The 21,237-nt window shown below is 39.5% G+C and overlaps 2 protein-coding genes across 5 annotated transcripts in view; both read left to right on the forward strand.

The window, feature by feature from the left end:
- LOC113247379 (zinc finger protein 675-like) overlaps positions 1-6,071 on the forward strand; it is a 50,560-nt gene extending 44,489 nt beyond the window's left edge. For both annotated transcript variants that reach the window (XM_044380066.3, XM_057314008.1), the window contains one exon: positions 572-6,071. In XM_044380066.3, the coding sequence (XP_044236001.1) occupies positions 572-2,382 (1,811 nt within the window). In that variant the 3' untranslated portion in view covers positions 2,383-6,071. The remainder of the gene's footprint in view (positions 1-571) is intronic.
- The window catches only part of LOC113247438 (KRAB domain-containing protein 5-like), a 342,457-nt gene that overhangs the window by 238,954 nt on the left and 82,266 nt on the right, over positions 1-21,237 (forward strand). The window lies entirely within an intron of this gene.

Here is a 21,237-nt window from a genome sequence, read left to right on the forward strand (position 1 = left end):
TGAGATTTACACAAATTTTTTTGATATCTATTTTTGGACATATAATTATCCATCATCACCTCTTAAGATTGTTTTTTGTTTCTATGGTATCAGTTATATTGTGTCTCCTTTCACTTCTTTACTTCTGATTTTACTTAGTCTTCTCTCTTCCATTCTTTATTTAGTTAAAAGTATATCGATTTTGTGATCTTTTCTGGAAATCCAACCTTCCTATTGTTGATGTTTTCCTGTTTTTGCTATCCTATTTTGTTGATTTCTATTTTAAGTTTAAATTTGCTTCCTTCTGCTACTTTTGGGATCAAATGGCACTTTTCCTGATTTTTGAGGTATAGGATCATGATGTGTGCTTCAGCATGACAATACGACAGATCTCTGTGATAGGCTATGTGGTCTGTACATTGTCTGCAAGTGTATGTCTCCCTGGAGGAATGAAGTCCTGATGATTCTTTCTCAGCCATATTGCTGAAGTTCTGTGATTGATTTTAATTTTGCATATTAGAAGCTTTCATTATATTCATCTGAGAATAGTAAGTGGAATGATTTTACTTTTCTCTTATTCGATATCTTTCAGCTGTATCTTCACATGGCACCCAGAGTTTCCTGCCAAAGCTGTGCATAGAAGCTTCTTTCCAAAACGTGGCAGTGGGTAGATATAATCATAGTGCCCTTGGGAATTTACACTTAATGATAGACTGGAAAAATGATGGGGAGAGTGAAGAGCATCAAAGATATCATGAAGGACATATCCAAACTGAGACAACTGTCCATAGTATGAATCTCACTGCCCAAAATGGTGAAGGATATAAAACACTTTGGAAAACATCCCTTCTTAAGTCTGCTACTTCTGAAAAGCAGTGTGTTTCTATATACAAGGGCTCAAATCAAATGGTGAAACATACACATTTGGAGAACGGAAATTTGGAAAATCTGGAAAGTTGCCTAGTCCGTGCTGAAAATAATTATTTGAACCATTTTGAAAGTAGGATTGGATTGACCTTTGAGTCAAATATTTCTGGAAATCAGAGATTTAAAAATGAAGAACAAAGTGCTAAGTGGGATCCATTTGAGAGGTCCTTCACCGAGAAGTCGACCCTACAAGATGATCAGAGGATTTTCAGTGAAAATAGAATTGCTCATGGCAGTGAATCTGAGAACCAATTTAACAAGGGTTCAAATGTTAATAAATGTCTGAGGACTCATTTTCCAGAGAACCATTATGAATGTGATAAATGTGTGGAAGTCTTTTATCAAAGCTCCAACCTGATTATACACAAGAGTATCCCTATGGGAGAGAATCCTTATAAATATAATGAATGTGGGAAACCTGTTAACCAGTCCTCCCATGGTGGTGATAATCAGAGCATTCACATGGAAAAAAACACATACAGATGTAATAAACCTGGGAACATGTTGAGTCAAGCATCAGGACTAAACATACATAACACAGTCGCTACTGGACAGAAAACTTACATTTGTGAGGAATGTGGTAAAGCCTTTGACTGGCACTCAGCACTGTCTCAACATCAGCCAACGCATACTGGAGAGAAACCTTACAAATGTGAAGAATGTAGCAAGGTCTTTATCCACCACACACACCTTATTCAACATGACAAAATTCATCCTGGAGAGAAACCTTACCAGTGTGAAGAATGTGGCAAGGCCTTTAACCAGCACTCAATGCTTACTCGACATCAAAGAATTCATACTGGAGAGAAACCTTACCAATGTGAAGAATGTGGCAAGGCCTTTAACCAGCACTCAAACCTTATTCAACATCACAGAATTCATACTGGAGAGAAACCTTACCAGTGTAAGGAATGTGGCCAGGCCTTTAACCATCACTCAAGCCTTACTCAACATCACAGAATTCACAGTGGTGAAAAACCTTACATATGTAAAGAATGTGGCCAGTCCTTTAACCAGCACTCAAACCTTACTCGACATCACAGAATTCATAGTGGAGAGAAACCTTACATATGTAAGGAATGTGGCCAGGCCTTTAACCAGCACTCAAAGCTTACTGAACACCTCAGAATTCATACTGGAGAGAAACCTTACATATGTAAAGAATGTGGCCAGGCCTTTAATCGGCACTCACACCTGACTCGACATCACAGAATTCATAGTGGAGAGAAACCTTACCAGTGTAAAGAATGTGGTAAGGCCTTTAACCAGCAATCAAAGCTTACTGAACATCACAGAATTCATACTGGAGAGAAGCCTTACATATGTAAAGAATGTGGCCAGGCCTTTAACCGGCACTCACACCTGACTCGACATCACAGAATTCATAGTGGAGAGAAACCTTACATATGTAAAGAATGTGGTGACACCTTTATCCAGCACTCACACCTGACTCGACATCACAGAATTCATACTTGAAGGAATCCTAACCAAAATAAATGTGTCGAGGCCTTTAAGCAATGCTAAAGTCTTAACTTCTGATCAGAGAATGTATACTGGAGAAGATTTTGCAAACGTAATGAATTTGGCAAGCTGGAAGTCCAGCTTCACTGGACATCAGCGAATTCATATTGGAAAAAAACTTAGAAATGTAAAGAATATGGTAAAACTTTTAGGATTGCTCAACCCTTACTCAGCATCTCAGAATTCATACTGAGGAGAAGCATTACAAAGGTAAAAGAATGTGTTAAGCCTCTATCTGGAACTCCCAACTTACTCAACATCATAATTCTCATACAGAATAAAAGCTAAAATACAGAGAAATTTGCAGTGCCTTTAACTGGAATTCAATCCTTAATTTCCAGAATGCACACAAGATTCAAACCCTACAAACTTAACAAATGAGGAAAGACCTTCATTTTAAATATACATTTTAGCAAACACCCGTGAGTGCATAAAGGAACTTGAAAAATGTAAATATTTAGGAATGAGTGTAACTGAACATCAAATGTCAATAAATGTCACAGAAACCAAGTAGAAAACTACGTCAGTCAATCTATTCAGACATTACATCAGAATACTCATGATAAGGAATAATAACAAAGTTAAACTGTTAGAAAATGTCTATCCTATTATGCTTCAAAAGATTAAGTGGATAGATTTTTGCATAGTTCTAATTAATTTCAATAGGTGTTTTTTTTTTTTTTTACATTGACCCTATCTGATATTTGTGTCTAGCAAATATTAATGTGTCTCTACTCTTAAAGTCACTTCGGAAAATACATTTATTTTTAGTGTGTGAAATTATGTGACTGACTGTTGCTTCATCAGAGCTAAGAGATCTCTCCTTCATTAGGTGGGACTCGTGGATATCTAATTGTCCATGGAAGATGAAGGACAACATAATATACAATATATGAAGAAAATCTGAATGGAGATACTGTTTATGGTTATAACAGTAATGACAGTTGTCATGAAAAAGGTGTTCAGAACATCATTCTTCTCCATTTATTAAAACTGAAGAACTTCCTGAATATTATAAATAAAATATTTTACCAACTGGTATTAGAGGAAAAAGAGGTAGCAATCCAGTAAAATACTGATGTGGCCTCATGATAGCAATAGTTAGAAGTAGAGAATATTAGTGGATGTGGTTGAAAGGAAGAAATCCTCACAGGTATCATAGAGAGGGTAGCTGACTCTCTCCCGCCACAGCATACATCCACATTTGTTGAGAATGACCTCACACCTGAAAATTATTGGAACCATTACTCCCACATCATTATATCAGTGCTTGAATGCTTTTTAACACTTAAATTCTGTATTTTGAGCAAGGATTATAGAGGGGATTGAAATGCATAACTTAGTCTATTGTGAACTTAATATATTTTAATTAATAAAACATAATGGTTTTTATCATGTTAACATGGATATGTAATGAAGTGTTATCCAACTACCAATGTTAACCTATCTCGTTTTATATAAGGTTGTAGGTAACTGGTATCTATCACCTATTTGGCAACAGAGTGGAAATATATCTAGTAATCCATTTTCTCAGTGGCCTTAATGTTTAGATAATGTGTGATGGTTTTTCCCTTAGTTTATCTGTTGTATCATTTTCTCCTGTTAGGGACTAGTGGGATAATATAATGGATATATTATAGATTGTATATGGGTCTTATTGATCGACTAACTGAAGTACTCCATGACAGTGCTATTCAGCATAGATTTTGTGTAGGCAGGAGTTTTGCAGGGGACTTTAAGTGACAGAAGAGAATCTTCCTAGTGCATTCCCTACGTAACAAGCTGCAGAGTGAGAAGTTAATGTACCTTCTGATACAACATTCCCGTTCCACCCTTGTGAGCAGCCATTTCTCCTGTCTCCCATTACTTTCCCCTTATGTGTCCTTTAGAGAAGATTCCCACCAAACTTACTAAAACCTGTTTTAGTTTGAAAGGCTATCTGGACTTTTCCCAGGGATCCTAAAGGAATCCTCCATGGCCCCTAATAAAGTTATGTGTCCCACTTCATACATGTGGGTGTTGTTCTCATGTTTCTGTAAAGTAAACATACACTTATAACAGTGGTTGGTGTGTAATAGATACCCCGTAAGTTAGAGAAATACAGTCCAGTAGAGTCATATTGTAGCCCCAATTAAGAGATGGAAAGTACAGAGGATGAAGAATTGGCATGAATTCTGCATGTGGAGAGAGGACACCTTTCCTGGGTTGCACAACTGACTCCCTGGATTTAAAAAAATAACTTCTACTTGTTTATTTTCCTGGTTATCTCCAAATCTCCATTTCTATTTATCCCCAGTTTTATTTCCACCTATCTAAGCATCTCAAACGTTCATCTTTACCTGTGTTATGAGAGTGTCCTCACTGACCTTTTAATTACAATTAGAACAAGTAAGGCCAATGGGTATCAATTCAGACATTTAACCCTGGGATGTGGGATATGAATGTAAGCAAAACACGATGATGGCACCATCCTTAGAAAGTTAAGTCCTATTAAAAGAAAATGTGAAGAGCTCTTTTTATAGTGGGTAGGGAACTCAACGTGACTCCCTTTAGTCACTCAAAAGGCACAGGCAGCTCTTGGTGGTGTCATCTGATGAATACTTGTAATGGAATAAAGGAATTGGCAAGTGTGGTGGGTTTCTGAGAAGTAGGAAGTCCTATTTGATCTTTACGATTTAATTGAATTCCTGTGTGTTAGTGAGGACCAGATGCTGTTGTGATGACTGTGTTTGCCCAGGCCTAGATCGGTGGCGGTGGGTGGAGGAAAGGTGTTTGATGATGCAGTCATTCAGTGCCTAGCTTCAGAATGTCACATGGCAGAGTAGATGTTGGAGACGAAGAAGCCTTCTGGACAGAGGCATAGGCAAGATCAGCAAAGTGTGTGCTGTGGTTGCACAAAGTGCTAGTATCCCAGGTATATGACCCCAACATAGGTTAGATCACTGTAGGTGGGTGACCTTTCATGGAAGCTGCTGCACTGCTGGGTGGGACCGTCCTCCCTTTACTGAGTGCCGTGATGAGTACAGTCCCAGGCTCTAGTGCTGTCTGTGCCATGGATTTGTTGGAGGAGCGATTCAGCAGTTGGTGGCAGTGAGCATTTCTGCTTCAAGCAGTCAGTCCCAAGTGTTCATTGACTGATAAATGAATAAAGAAGATGTGGTATATATATAGAATGGACTATTACTCAGCTTTAAAAAGGAACGAAATCTTGCCATTTGCAAGGACATGGATGGAGCTAGAGTATTATGCTGACTGAAGTCAGAGAAGGGCTAATACCATGTGATGTCACTCCTGTGGAATATAGGAAACAAGCAAAGGAGAAAAAAAAGCAGACAAGCAAATCAGGAAATAGACTCTTAAGTATAGAGAAGAAACTGATGGTTATCAGAGTGGAGATGGATTGGGGGATGAGTTAAATAAGTGATGGAAGTGAAGACGTGCATTTGTTGTGTCGAGCACTGGGTGTTGTATGGAATTGTTCAATCACTATTGTACATCTGAAACGAATATGACAGTGCATGTTAACTCACTGGAATTTAAATAAAACCTTTAAAAAATATTTTGGTTTTTACAGATTTAAGAAATTTTGTCCCTTAAGTTACCTGACTTGCAGCAGTCACACAAAATATACCTTTGTGAACAAACTGGAACATTGAGCTTTTCTCCCTGATTCCTCCAGAAGTCAGAGAGTCTCAGTAACTATTTTTATGTTTTAATGCCTCTATATATGTTTGTATAATTTCATTAAGAATCTGTTCTCACGATGACAAGACACAAGCAGAAACACTGGTTATATAACCGTGGCTTTGACTGGACTGTCATAGCTGAGAAAGAGCTGCATAGGCTCAGATATGACAAGACAGCTATAGGGAACTGTTGACTTTATAGAGCAAATAAGGCCCCCTTGGAAATATCAGCCGGATACCTTGTTTACAGAATTCCCAGCAGCTTTACCACGTGAGCAAGGAAGATTACTTCCTAGCAGGTGCAGAAACCTCAGGATGTTTAGGGAACTTCATGAAGAGAGGAATTCCCTGAAATCTGTAGTTGCCGTACCTGAAGTCTGGTGGCGAGTATATGGCATATGGGCTCTGACCTGGAGATGCTATTAAAAGTTCAGTTTAGAGATTCCTCATGAAAAGTTCCTGAAAAACTTTTTAAAGTATCTATAGCTCAACCTCCATTCTACCTTGAGTTATATAAATAATCAGGCCAAGTGTTTTTTTTCTTAGACTTATTTTGTAATCAAATTAATGTTAATTTGGCTATCTTGGGTAAAATGCACATGATTATACGGTAAAAATGTTTCAATAACATTTTGTAGATAATTAGATTTTAATAGTATTCATCATTAACTGGACTGCATCCTGATTTCTTCTAATGTTCACCAATGCGTGGCTCCAAGTCCCCAAACATTTTCATTTTTCTCTCACCTTTCTACTTGGAATCATATGAGAACAAAATTGACATTCTTCCTGAAGCTCTGTGAACTTAGTCTAAATGGCTTGTTGTAAAGAAATTGTCACAGTAGCTCATGCATCGACAGTCAGTGGTGTGGCTTTATGGGCCACTGAAAAGATTACCAAAGGCATTTAAACTATAAACCAGGACAATCTGTTAGGTTTCCCTGCCTGCCCTCACTCTATCTGAAGGTCTAACAGCTAGAAGTCTGCCCAACTGGCTTCCCTTAGAAGTCAGAACCTACCTTAACATTTGATCTAATCATTAACCGTAGTTCTTTTGTTTTCATATAAATGCCTTATTTAATAACACTACTTCAACTACAGGGCTACCTTTGAAAATACACCTGTATCATTGCCTCTTGAAATGAGTTTGACTAAACTGACCTGTTGCCAGGGTAAAATGCTAGATCAGTGACACGAGGTAATCTACCAGATCAACTTGTGATATGTGAAACTCCCAAGGTTCAGATGGGGGAACTGAAGGAGCAGAACAGCCTCTCTATCGACCCACCTCCCCCTGGAAAGTGCCACTTTGGATAATTGAAGTTGAAGGTACTTGAGAACCTGCAGGTTCCAGAGAACATTCTACCCCTCCCCTGCCATTAACAACCCAGAAGAATCTAAATTGGGGGGGGGGGTCTTTCCAGAATATGAGAGATTAACAGTGACAAAGTTGATTTCTGAACCAAATGTAAGGTAAGACAAATATCCAATTACCAAATATGTGTTCTTCTTATCACCCTGTGAAGTGTTTTCCTTTCGTGCGAAGCTCCTGACCCCCACCCCTTTTTCCTCATTTCAGGATAATATTTGAACCTCCTCTTCCCTGACAGTCTTTGGAACTTCCACCTCTCTGTGGATTTCCTGTACATACACCTATTAAATTTTATTTTCTCCTGTTGATCTGTCTCATGTGAATTTGATTCTTAGTCCAGCTAGAAAGACCTTTGAGGGGACAAGAATTCTTGTTCTCTGACAGGGAATTTAACTTTAATGCCTCATTTCCTGGCATCCTATTTAGGTTATAAAAAGGTGGTGTAGGCAAAGGAAGTACTTGCACAGGAGTTGATATTTTTGAGCTCAGGTTTTGGCCCTATTTCAGAAGGTCCTTTATTTGTTTCCTGCTTGGATACTATATTAATGTTTCCTTGAAAAGCTAAGTAGAGATGTGGGGGGGGGGGTGCAGTCGGTTAAGCATCTTAAGTCTTGGTTTTGGCTCAGGTCATGATCTCAGGGTCATGAGGTGGAGCCCTGGTGTCAGGCTGAGTGATGAATCTTTGCAAGAGTCTCTCCCTTGTCCTCTGCCTCCCCCAACCCCGTGTTCTCTCTTTCTCTAAAATAAAGAAATAAATCTTCAAAAAAAAAAAAAAGGCTTCTAAATAGTCAAAATGTGTATCCCTCTCAATTTGTGGAGTTTAATAGATGGTTCGCTTGAAGAGGATGCGTAAGTACACAAATTGAGTATCTGAGGGATCCTCGTTTAGACCACTTGAGCATTAAAATCCTTTGTATATTTTTCTGTGTATTTAGATACTTGCAAATAGGTAATCCATGTGTATTAGACATGAGTCCCACCAGATTGTGCGAAGGTGGTTCTCCATCCCCTTTTTCCAATTGTGCCGGTTTATTTTCTCTGCTGGTTGGTTGACATGCCCAGCACTACCTCAGGGGCTTTAGCTGTGAATGAATGTGCTCATTACAGTGATCTTGGTCCTTCAGGTGTCACCCTGGAGATGGTGGGTTGATTTTGTGTCTTGCTTTTCTCTGGAGTTAGCCTGGCTAAATTCAAAGTGCTCAGCGTGCTAAGTGGCTGATTCTTCTATGCTTCCCCTAATGGAGCATCTAAATTATTTGCATCGTAAATGGGAATCCCTGTGGGATGGCTGCTGGGTGCAGAAGTTGACTCTGCCAGGCTCTACTGAGAGGAACTAATATCTTTTGTCTTTGGATTCATTCAGAATCTCATCTACAGAATGTGTCAAGCATTTACATTGGTCACATTGTGAAGAATTTTAAATTTCTATGAGGCAGATGCATCTGGGCCACAGACTTGCGATCTGTGCTTCTCCTGACTCTTAAAGTGCATTGTGGCCGTGGGGTGTTACAAGAGAATGTCATTTTCCGGGGCACCTGGGTGGCTCAGTCGGTAAAGGATCTGCCTTCGGTTCAGGTCATGATCCTGGGGTCCTGGGATCTGGCCTGCATTGGGCTCCCTGCTCAGGGGGAGTAGGCTTCTGGCCCCTACTGACTTCCAAACTGGATCACTATTGTAAGTTATCTATGCCAGTACCTCCGAAAGTAAGCCCTGGGAAGCATATTTGAGTTGTGTTTTTATTTTTTATTTTTTAAATTTTTTTTAAAGATTATTTATTTATTTGAGAGAGCAGAGTGAGCAAGAGAGAACAAGGGGGGGGGGAGAAGCAGGCTCCCCACTGAGTTGGGAGCCCACTCAGGGCTGGATCCCAGTGTCCGGGATCATGACCTAAGCTAAGGCAGATGCTTACCTGACTGAGCCACCCAGGCGCCCCGATTTGTATTTTTAAATCACCAAGAATGAGTAATTTGATGGTGTATAACTGGAAATGCCAAGGGCTTTCTTTAATGACTGAGCAAAATGTCTACACTTTCATTTATTGTGACCTGTTTTCACTATATGTGCTTTGTTTATATCTAATATTTTATTGATGTGAAAATCAAATTGTGTGATAAATACCTCTCTGGATTTAAGCAGATTTGAAATTGCTATGTTACATAGAATTCAGCCTTTCAGGGGCACCTGGGTGGCTCAGTTTAAGTGCCTGCCTTGGGCTCAGGTCATGGTCCCAGGGTCCTGGGATCGAGTCCTGCATCAGGCTCCTTGCTCAGTGGGAAGCCTGCTTCTCCCTCTCCTGTGCCCCCTGCTTGTGCGCTCACTCTGTCAAATAAATAAATAAATAAAATCTTAAAAAAAAAAAAAAGAATTCAGCCTTTCATTACCTTATTGTTAGAATAAGGTGAATTTAAACAATTCTGTTGTCATAAACTCTACAAAAAATAGAAGTGGTGTGATTTTGTGGCCTCAGGTGGAACTGGAAAAAACAGAAAAGAAAACTTAGAGACCCGTGAGGCCGTGTTAGCAGATGTCCTTGATAACTTCTGGTGCCGCTTCATCTTACGCCCTGGAGGTGTATTCCATCTGAAAACGCTTTGAATCAGAAAAATATCTTCCTTCCTTATCTGAGAGGTTTTATGAGGTGTATCCCCTAATTATATCTGTAGGGTAGTGCTGAGTACTCGTAAGCTAGTGGGGTCACATTCCTATGTCTTGAGCGTAGGCTACATGTCCCGTGTCCGGTACCGCTGTGCCTGGGGATATATGACCTGTAGTGTGCATTCTTTCATCTGAACTGATGAGATCAATGCTGGCTTCGTTAGATCAACTTTGTGTGCATTCTGTCAGGGAGCTTGGATTTCTGTCCCTTTTAAGGTCCTTCTAGCTGGACTAAGAATCCAATTAAAATGAAACAGATTAACAAGAAAGATCGACTTAAATTTCGTAAGTATAAGGAACCCTCACAGGCATGGAAATCCCAAAGGCAGTCAGGCAAAATGAGGTATTTATGTCTTCCTGAACTAAGGAAGAGGAGTGGGGTCATTTCTCATGCACTTCACAAGGCAATAGGAAGAGTAGATGTTTGGTAGTTAGGTGTTTGTCATGTCACAGGTGGGTCACTCCGATAAAATTTGTCACTACTAATAACCCAAGTTGTGTGAAAGACCCCCAGTTTAGATCCTTCTGCAAAGTTAAAGGAGGGTAAAACGTTTCTCCTAAGCCAGGGTATCAATTACCTTTAGCCCAAAAGAATGTGCGTGCTGAGGTGTCCATCTTGGGGACAGCCTACTCTTGGTCCCTACGGAACATAGCGTTAAACATTGCTGCATACGTCTCTGTATGTAGACCTGTGTGTCGTGTTACATAAACTCAGTCAGATAACCTTGGTTAAGACTTCGTTTCTTCCATTTCCTGGACGTTTGGCCAAATACTCTCAGAAAAAGTATGTTTGGTCTCATAAATTATTTGTTGCTCTCTTTTTTTGTTTGTTTGCCTTAACTTACAATACTATCTGGTTTCTAGTAAACGTTTAAAAAGGATTGTTGTCATTCTTTGTGTTCTAGTAGCACATATAATTGCCATAAAAACATCCCATTCAAACTCACCAAATAAGAGCATTTGGGGAAACCATTTTCTAGAATCCTACAGTGTTTTCTCTTCTCTATTGAGGACAATAGTGGGTTGAAAATTAAGGAATCCAGCAAAACTCATACTTCTGTTTTTAAAATAAATGAGTCTTGTTATACTAAGTGACACCTGTTCACCTTTTTTGGAGCCAAGGGAGAGCCCTGGGATGTGAAGAGAAAGGAGCCTTACTTACATCCAGGTAGGTGGGAATGAGTAAAACGTGACCCAGGGGAGGTGCAGTGGTCCCGGGGGAGACCACACCTGAATATGTGACTTGGGAAGTGCTACTTGAAATAATTATCTTAAAATATATGTGAATTGTGGTATACTTTATACCTAAATGTTTGTTTTACGTGGCAGGGACACTCAGCATATTTTACAACAATCGTGGTCTTCATATGTTTGTTTGTGATGTTGCTTCTAAAGGATGAATTACAGCCTTGGCATTCTTTGTAAAAGTGGGACTATCTCTTAACAAATTTTCTAATGTCATTTAAAAGCTCATCCATAAAATTTGATTAGAACATTTTATGATTGACTGTAATGAATTTTCTGAGCACAATTTATGCCACATAACACATGCTAATACTTCAGATGCTTGCTTTTCTTGAGTGCCTGGTCTCAGTTTAAAACTGTTGTTATATGGGAGAACCCCTTTTATAATAGCATGTCTATGTTTCATTCAGAAGTATTACAGTTAACATTTCTCTTATTGTTTTGCATTCAATAAAAAGCTTCATTTTTATTGATAGTTTCTACAGCATTAGTGACTTGTGCTTTTGTTCTTTATGTGTGTTTTATAGTTTTGGATAACAACTTTCAACTTAGGAGTTCAAAGACAGTGTAGGGTTTAATTGAAATAGGAATCAGCCATATGTCAAATGCCAATAAAATTATGTGTGTATTTGTTTGTATAAATATTACCCGTGTATTGTTGGTTCATGACTTACCTCGTTTGTTTCTTTTCTTGGTTAGTTGTCAGTGGTTGTTTTATACTGTGTGTTTATCCTGGGTAAGTTGTCATATGGAATTAACGTCATCATCTATTTGTGGATGAATTCATCTTCTCTTGAGAGAAACACCTTTTTGAATTAAAGGTAATTTAAAAAAATTTATATCTCTTTCAATTTTAGGTGTCGTAATTTATTCTTAATTGTGGTCAAAAGTATATGCCATGAAATTTACCGTTTTAACTGTTTTCAACTAAAGTGTTAAGTGTGTTGACATTATTGGAATACCAATTTCTGGAATTTCCTCATCCCGCAAAACTAAAACTTAATACCTGTTAAGTACCCACTTCCACACTTGTTTCTAAGACCCTGGCACCCTCTCTTTCTCTCCTTCTCTCTTCCCTCCTTCCTTCTTCATGACGTTCACGACATTAGGTTTAATCACTTAAATGAAATCATAGCGTATATGTTTCTGCGACTCATTCATTTCACTTAACGGAACATCATCACATTTTATAAAGTGACAATATGTGTCTCTTTTCAAGGCTGAATATTATTCTAGTGAATACATATGCTCCATTTTCTTTATGCATTCACAGAGACTGCTGTTGCTTTCATTTGTTGTTGGCTTTTCTGAATGCTGCTGCTGCTGTGAATCTCCCTGTGCAAGTATCTCTTGCAGATCCCACTTTGAATTGCTTTGGTTAGATACTGTCAACTGCGATGGCTGATCACACGGGAAACTGCTTTGCAACTCTTTGAGGAACGTCCGTTCTGTGTTCCCTAGTGATTATTTCCTATGCATTTCCTCTGGCAGCGCATAAAGGTTCCAGTCTCTTCTCATCCTTTCCAGCACGTGTGTTTTTTGTTCATGTTGAATAGTGGGATCTGAGCAGGTGAGAGGTGATGACTCACTCTTTGATTTGTATTTTTCTAATCAATAGTGAGGTTGAGCATCTTCCCTATGTCTTGTCCATTTATATATCTTCCTTCGATTGTGCCCCCTGAAAATTTTGTTCATGATTAGAAAAATCATGCTAGTTGCTGTTTGGTTGTTATTGCAAAAGTTGTTTCTCTGTTCTAGATGTTAAAGCCTTCTACTCTAGAAGCTCTGCAAAAAAATTCCTTGCATTTTTCAGGTCGCCTTTTCACTCCACTGTTTCCTTAGAACTACTTTCTCTGGGGGCGCCTGGGTGGCTCAGTCTGTTACGCGTCTGACTTAGGCTCAGGTCATGATCTCAGGGTCCTTAAATTGAGCCGAGCCCTGCATCCAGCTATGCGCTCAGCAGGCCCAGCAGGAGACTTGCTTCTCCCTCTCCCTCTGCCCCTTCCCCCGCTCATGCCCTCCTTCTCTCCTCTCTTTCTCTCTCAAATATATAAAATCTTGAAAAAAAAATAATGATTTTTTCTGATTTCAGTATGTTTGGATATATTGTTTCATTTCATTACTCTCAAGGTATTTACTGGTTATTTTCTTTAATTTCGTTTTGACCCATTGATTGTTCAAGAGCATGTTGTTTAATTTCCAAATATTTGTGGCATTTCCAGTTCCTATCTGCTATTCAGTCTTTTATTCCGTGGTGATCAAAAATGATACTTATGATATTAATCTTGTTACATTTGTTAAGACTTGCTCTGTAGACAGTTTGTCTCTACTAGAGAACATTATGTGATTGAGAAGGTTGTGTATTCCGCTCTTGCTTGGTGGAGTGGTCTTTATATGTGCATCATATGTTATTGACTGTAATCTTGTTCAAGTGCTCTCCCTCCTGGACTTGAGTGTGGTCTTCTGTCCAATTAAATCAAGGTATGAAGCTCTGCTACTGTAAGGATGCTGGTGATTTCTTGCTTCAGTTCTGTCTTTTGTGCTTCACATATATGGGATCTTTGTTGTTAGGTGCCCACGTAATTGTTATAGTATCTGGGTAATTTCATTTCCTTATGTCTGTATAACCTTCTCCTGTCCTGAAACTCCATGAACTTAATATGCATTTGTATGCTATTCGTATAGCGCCCTGTGCCCTCTTCTGGTTTCCATTTGCATGAAATGTCCTTATACATACTTCTACCTCCATCTTATGCGTGTCCTTAGATCTCTTGGAGACAGGAGGTTGTTGCATCTGGTGTTTTACTCATTCAGCCAGTTTATGCCTTTTGATGGGGGAAGTTTAATCTACTTACCATCAGAGTAATGACGAAAGGGAAGTGCTGCTGCTGTTTTTTCATGGTTTTCTGTACTTCTTAGACTATTTTATCCTACTTTCCCTCCCAGTGCGCTTCATTATATTTATTTGATGTTTGTAGTGACATGCTTTGATGCGATTTTCATTTCCTTTTTATGTCTTCTGTGGTTTTTTTTTTTTTTAATTTATTTATTCGACAGAGATAGAGACAGCCAGGGAGAGAGGGAACACAAGCAGGGGGAGTGGGAGAGGAAGAAGCAGGCTCATAGCGGAGGAGCCTGATGTGGGGCTCGATCCCACAACGCCGGGATCACGCCCTGAGCCGAAGGCAGACGCTTAACCGCTGTGCCACCCAGGTGCCCCTCTGTGGTTTTTTTTTTTTATTTCCAGTTACCATGGGGATTACTTAAAACCTCTCAAAGCTGTAACAAACCATTTTAACCTAATATTGTCAAGAGCATACAAAACTCTACTACTCATCATGTCTATCCCTGTACCCACTGTAGGTCACTGACAACCCTATATTTAATAATTCTGTATTCTCTGTTTTGTGTTCTATAATTTAGATATGTCATTGTTACTCTTTCATTCTTTTTTTTTTCTTTTTAAGAAAGAGAGAGAGAGAATGTGTGAGTGATGGGAGGGGCAGATGGAGAGGGAGAGAGAGAATCTTAAGTATGCTGCACGCCCAGCTCGGAGCCCAGCACAGGGCTTGATCTCACAATCCTGAGGTCTGGACCTGAGCCAGAATCAACCAGGCACCCCTATGTTTTTATTCTTTAAAATAATTCGTTCAGTAAGAAAATAGCAATCTGTGCTACCTCATTACAATAGTCTAGGTTTCCATATTTGTGTAACATTGACATTTACCAGAGAGCTTTATATTTTCATATGGTTTTAGTTACTATTTAGAATCTTTCTATTTTAACCAGAAAGACTTTCTTCAGTGTTGCTTGTAGGACAGGTCTAAAGGTACACCTCTAGGGTATTTGACTTGGGCATGTCTTCATTTCTTCATTTTTGAAGGACATTTACGCCAAATACAGTGTTTTTGGTTGATATTTTCTTGATCTTTCAGTACTTGAAGATACTATCCCTTGCATTTCTTTTTGTAAGTTCTGAAAAACCATTAATATCCTTAGAGGAGCTCTGTTACACAAGAGGAATTAGTTTTGTCATGCTGTTTCAAAGCTTTCTGTTCACTTGGGATTTTTGATAAATTAATGATCATGTGTCAGTGTGTTCATGTCTTGACAGCTACCCTACGTAGAATTCACTGAGCTTCCTGAACATGTCTCTTTTTTTCCACAATTATGGAAGTAGAAGCCATTTGTTCTTCATGTAAGCTCTCTGCCCCCTTTCACTCTCCTCTCCTTCGGGGGTCCCCTTAATGTGTACATTGGTCTACTTGTTGGTGTCCCGTAAGTCCCTTAGACCCTGTCCTTTTCCACAAGTTTTTTGCTCTCCTCACTGGGTAATTTAAAATGAGTAATCTGTAAGTCGTCTAAGTCTTTCTTCTGCTTGATCAAGTCAGGTGCTGACCCTTTAGTGCACTTTTAAAATTCGGTTTGTACTTTTCAGCTCCTCATTTCTGTTTCGTTGTTTTTTAAGCTTCCTGTCTCTTTGGACTTTCATCTTGGTCGTGCGTACTTTACTGGATATCATTTAGTTACCTGGTTTCTACTCTTCCTTCATGAGCACTTTTATGATAGTTTGAATCCTCTGTCAGGGGGTTTCTAGTCCTTTATTAATTTAGGGCCAGTTTTGGGGGGTTTCTTTTGTTCTTTGAATTGGAACACATTTTTCTGTTCCTTTGTATGCCTTGTGATCTTTCGGCGATGTTTGGAAATTTAAAAACCACCCTGGACCGAGGATTTACGCACTTGCTTTGTAATGGAGAACACAACTGACAGCCATCTGTGCCGTAATTGTGGGGCCTGTGAAACACTCTGGGGATGTGTAATGTCTGAGTGCTTGTACTTTCACAGTTAAATACTTGTCGTTTCATGTTAATTGCACATGATGATCTTCAGCACTGCGCTCTCTGGTTTTTGAGCAAGTACTTACCTGTTCTGTGAGTAGTCACCACAGTGCATCAGGCAGGTGTTCCCATTCCCTCAGCCTTCCGTGTCACGCATGACAGAAACAAGTCCTCCAGGCAGCGGCAAAGAAGCCAGATTATTGCCCACAAAGTTCACTCGTGTCTTTTTCTCCTGCGGAGTTGAGAGTTTTCTCACAGTCTTGTCATGGAGCGCCAGGTAGGGTGAGCAGCTACCGTGGGCAGTGTAACAAACTCCTTCTCTCTTCCAACGGGCTCGTCCTCATCTGTGGTTGCCTGAGGGTGCTGTGTTCCCCTCCCATCTGGCGTCTGGAGCACTCAGAAAGGCAGTTTGGTTAGTTTGTGTCTTCATGACGGAGCAAAGCCCTGGTGCTTCCTATCTCTCCATCTTCCTCATGCCCTCTGACAAATATTAATTTTATACATTAGCATTTTAAAGTATATACTTGCGAGTGTACTATATGGGATAATTTATTTGGTATTTTTCAGTTATGTCTTCTCATGACACCTGGGATATTTTTTACAAAAACAGGAAAAGAAAACGTATTCCATAACGTACTACTGGGAAGACGATGGAAGCTGTGGCTTTGAGTTCACAGTTAATGAAAGACTGAGAAGGTGAGAAAAGGAAGTGAAGGGCAGAAACAGTGTTGTTCTAATGGATATAACTAAACTGGGACAACTACCCTTAATCGAATCCTTGCTGCCAGAAGAAATAGAGAATAGAAAACGTTTTGGGGAAAATCCCACTTTAAGACAATTATATTTACAGAACACTGTCTTTGTCAATACAGAGCCGCAACTCCTTTTTTTAGACATACGTATTCTCTGAAAAGAAAAGCAGAAATCCTGGAAAGTCACCTAGTGCATGCTGAAACTAATTATTTGAACCATACAAATATAGGAGGTATTAATTATTCAAACATTTCTATAAATTAGAAATTTGAAGATTTAAAGTCTACATATAATCAATTTCAGAATTCCTTTCCTGAGGGTTCATGATTCTTCTACCAACAAATAGTCTCTCCTGTTCCAGAGGCCCTAATATTGATACATACTAGAGTATCTTTATCCAACCATCACTGTTCAATAGTTATCACATAATACATAATTTGGAGCAATGTTTTATGTGTGATGAACGTTGGTTGGCCTTTTGTGAGGACTTGATCTTCGATAATTACCATGTTTATAATGGAGAGAGAATTTATGAATGTGATAAATCTGGAAATAGACATTAACGGGTAAATCCTAATAAACTTTAAAGAACTCAGTTTTCAGATACCAGTATAAAAGAAATACATGTTGGAAAGTCTTTTATCAAGCTTTAACCTTTTTATATGTCATTGTATCCTTTCTGAAGAGATGATGTAGTAAATGTGTCAAAGCTTTAAAGCAGTCTTCAAAATTCACTCAACAGCAGAGACTTCTTACTAAGAAGAAATCTTACATATGTAAGGAACGTGGCAAAGCCTTTACCCAGCATTTAAGTCTTCTGGACATCAGAGAATACATAGTGGGGGGAAACCTTAAAAATGAAATGAATGTGGCAAAGCCTTTTACCAGCACACAAGACTTTCTAAACATCAGAGATTATATATTTGAAAGAAATCTTAAAATGTAAACAATTTGGTGAAACCTTTAAGCATTGCTTAAAACTTTTTTGACATCAGAGTATATATATGTAAGAGAAACCCAATCCCTGCGTTGTTCCAGAATCAACTATACTTACGAATGCAATGGGATCACATAACAAGAATTCCCCTTTCCCAGTAGTATCAAGCCTCAAATGATTTGAGATTATCTTTCCCAAATTTATATATTGTGTATTTCCCTCCAGTTTGTAACTACTGGAGCATTATGACGGCTATAATGTAGATGACAAAGTATTATCAAGAGGGGTACCTAGGTGCCAGTCAGTTAAGCCTCCAGCTCTTGGTTTCAGCTCAGGTCCTGATCTCAGGTTCATGAGATCGAGCCCTGTGTCAGGCTCTGTACTCAGTGCTGAGTCTGCTTGAGATTCTCTCTCCCTCTCCCTCTCCCCCTCCTGCTTGTGCTCTCTCTCAAATAAATAATAAAATGAATCATTAAAAAAAACAAAGGAAGTATATGGTCTGAATTGTGCATTCTAGACTTGCCCAGGAAGTGCAAGGTGGTCCAACCATGGACCCTAATAAACGTACCTGCCCCAGTTCTGCCTCTTTCTCTGCCTGCACTCCTCCTTGACTCCAGCACGTACTTTTCAAGGCATATTGTGTACATCCTCTAGGATCTACGAGTAATAAACTTGTCTGTTTCATCTTCTTTGGTGTCCTTTTAGTAGAACTTGGCTCACAACACAATGCCCAGGGACTGTACAAATGCTAATGTAACAAAGTCACTAGAAATATACTTATAAGCCATACCTGCAGAATTCTAAATCACCATTTATAAAATTTTATTCTGTACTGTTCTTCGTTCATGTTTTTTTTTTTTTTTCCAGCGTGTCCTGAGCAAAAAAGATGCCCATGACTTTGGTATGCATGGAATGCAAATTGTAAATACACAAAGCTTAAGATATAATTTAGGTGTAAGAGAACTAAGGAAAAAGTTTGTGTGCGTATGTGTACCAAAATTTAACTATTAGTAGACTACTGTTGACCAGAAACCTTACTGAGAACATAATTTGATCACGTATTTGGAATGTTATCAGTAAAACCATGGGGCCACAATTCTCTGTTCATTATGGAAGATGAACAAGACTGGTTGTTGAATGCTGGTAATCTGTATTTTGACCAAGGACCACACAGTGATTTTGCAGTAGCTTGTTTAGACTATGTTTGAACTTATTATTTAATTAATGAAACTGAATGTTGTGTGTGTGTGTGTTAACACTGATATGTAGTGAATGTTATCCTTGCACTAACTTTAACCTACTCCACATTAAACAAGGTTGTAGGTAAAGAGACTGTAACTACAAAGTAAAGTATTAGTGAACCTTGAATACTGTGGGATTGAACTGTGCATGTCCACTTACATGTATATATTTTTTATAGTACACTACTGTAAGTGTAATTTCCCTTTTTTTTTTTTTTTACGATTTTATTTATTTATTTGAGAGAGTGAGGGAGAGCACGAATTGGGGGAAGGGCAGAGGGAGAGGGAAAGAGAAGCAGTCTCCCCACTAAGTGCGAAGCTCCATACCAGGCTGGATCCCAGGATTCTGAGATGGTGACGTGAGCTGAAGTCAGATGCCTAACGAACTGAGCCACCCAGGTGCCCCTCTTCATGATTTTCTTATTAACATTTTCTCTTCCCTACCTTCAGAAAATCCTGTCTTCATGATTTCATAAATTCCTGTGTAGTACTGAGGACAGATGCTGTTGGATGATAGGGATTCCTGTACTTTTCAGGCCAAAAACCATGGGAGTAGAAGGAGAGGGGTTGCTGGAAGGTGCCAACGTGGCCATACCCTTCAGATGTCACATGGCAGAGTACATGCTGGAAATGCAGAAGCCTTGTGGACACTGGAAGGATCAGGAAGGTGTGTGCTGTCATGTTTCAAAGCACTAGAATCTTAGCTGTACGAGCACAACGTGGGTCTGATGTACTGTAAATGGAGGACGTTGCGGTGAAGCTGATCCACGGCTGGCAGGAAACTCGGTTCTGCCGGAGCCCTGTGACGAGGGTTACTCTTTGAGGTCTGTGCAAGGCGCTGATTAGTTGAGGGGCAGTTCACCTGTCGGAGGCAGTGAGCATTTCTGCCTCAAGCAATCTACCTACTTGTTAAGGTAGATGTTCCTATGTGCATTCCCAGCCCATGCTGCATGTTTACCCATCCTGTGGGGAGCATGGAAGGATTTCTGACAATTGTGGAAACTGATACCATGAAGTTGGGTAGCAGGTTATGCTCACATTTATTTATTTATTTTATTATTTTATTAATTAATTTATTTGACGGAGAGAGAGACAGCCAGGGAGAGAGGGAACACAAGCAGGGGGAGTGGGAGAGGAAGAAGCAGGCTTCCCAGCAGAGGAGCCCAGTGCGGGGCTCGATCCCAGAACGCCGGGATCACGCCCTGAGCCGAAGCCAGACGCTTAATGACTGAGCCACTCAGGCACCCCTATGCTCACCTTTAACACTGGTACAAGTGCAGTAGTGGGGTAGTTGTGACTTTGTGGTCAGCTGTCCCATGAAAAAGCAGATGTGTGCTTTTAGAAAAAGTGTGCTGTATATTTTGTTATCTATACGGTGAGTTGGTAGATGCTCATGTCTGGTAAAATGGCTCATCCTCCCCACGGTATGTTCTAGGTGTTCCATTTCTTCCCTCTGATGCTGTCTACCAGCAGACACTGTGCTAATACTTGCTCTCATGGGCAGAGATGCTTGCCCCACCTTCAGGCATCAAACCATGTTCCACGCATCAAGGAGGCAGTGTCAATCTGATAGGACTCAGGGAATTTTAGAATCACTCTTTTTCGCTCAGGGAAGCCCGACCTCTTCCAGGTGCTTCTGTCTTCATCTCACTGACCAGAACGCTGTCATGTGGTCACTCCACATCTGTCTGTAACACAGGTGGACATGTGAGCTTGTTGGGAATGGCCAGTGTTAACTGAATGGTTTCCAGGCATCCGACACAAAGGACATAATGCCTTGCACTAGAATCAGATGTTGTGAAAAGGCCCTGAAATTAGAGTGTGCTACTCAGATTCACAAGAATTTTATCATGTATGGAAATGGAGTGCTAATTCTTCAGAGGTGATGACTAAGAGCTTTTTAGTCTGCAATTATTTATGCTCTCATAGTAGAAATCATCAAATGCAGTTTCATAGTGAGAATTCTATGTTCAACTCTATTATAAATTGTAATACCTATCTTTTGCTACATGTATTTCATATCTTTTTTGATGAAATATTTGAATAAATTCCAATTCATTCTAAGTTGGGTTATTTTGATGAA

The sequence above is a fragment of the Ursus arctos genome, unplaced genomic scaffold (genome assembly GCF_023065955.2).
Source record: "Ursus arctos isolate Adak ecotype North America unplaced genomic scaffold, UrsArc2.0 scaffold_19, whole genome shotgun sequence".
NCBI lineage: Eukaryota > Metazoa > Chordata > Mammalia > Carnivora > Ursidae > Ursus > Ursus arctos.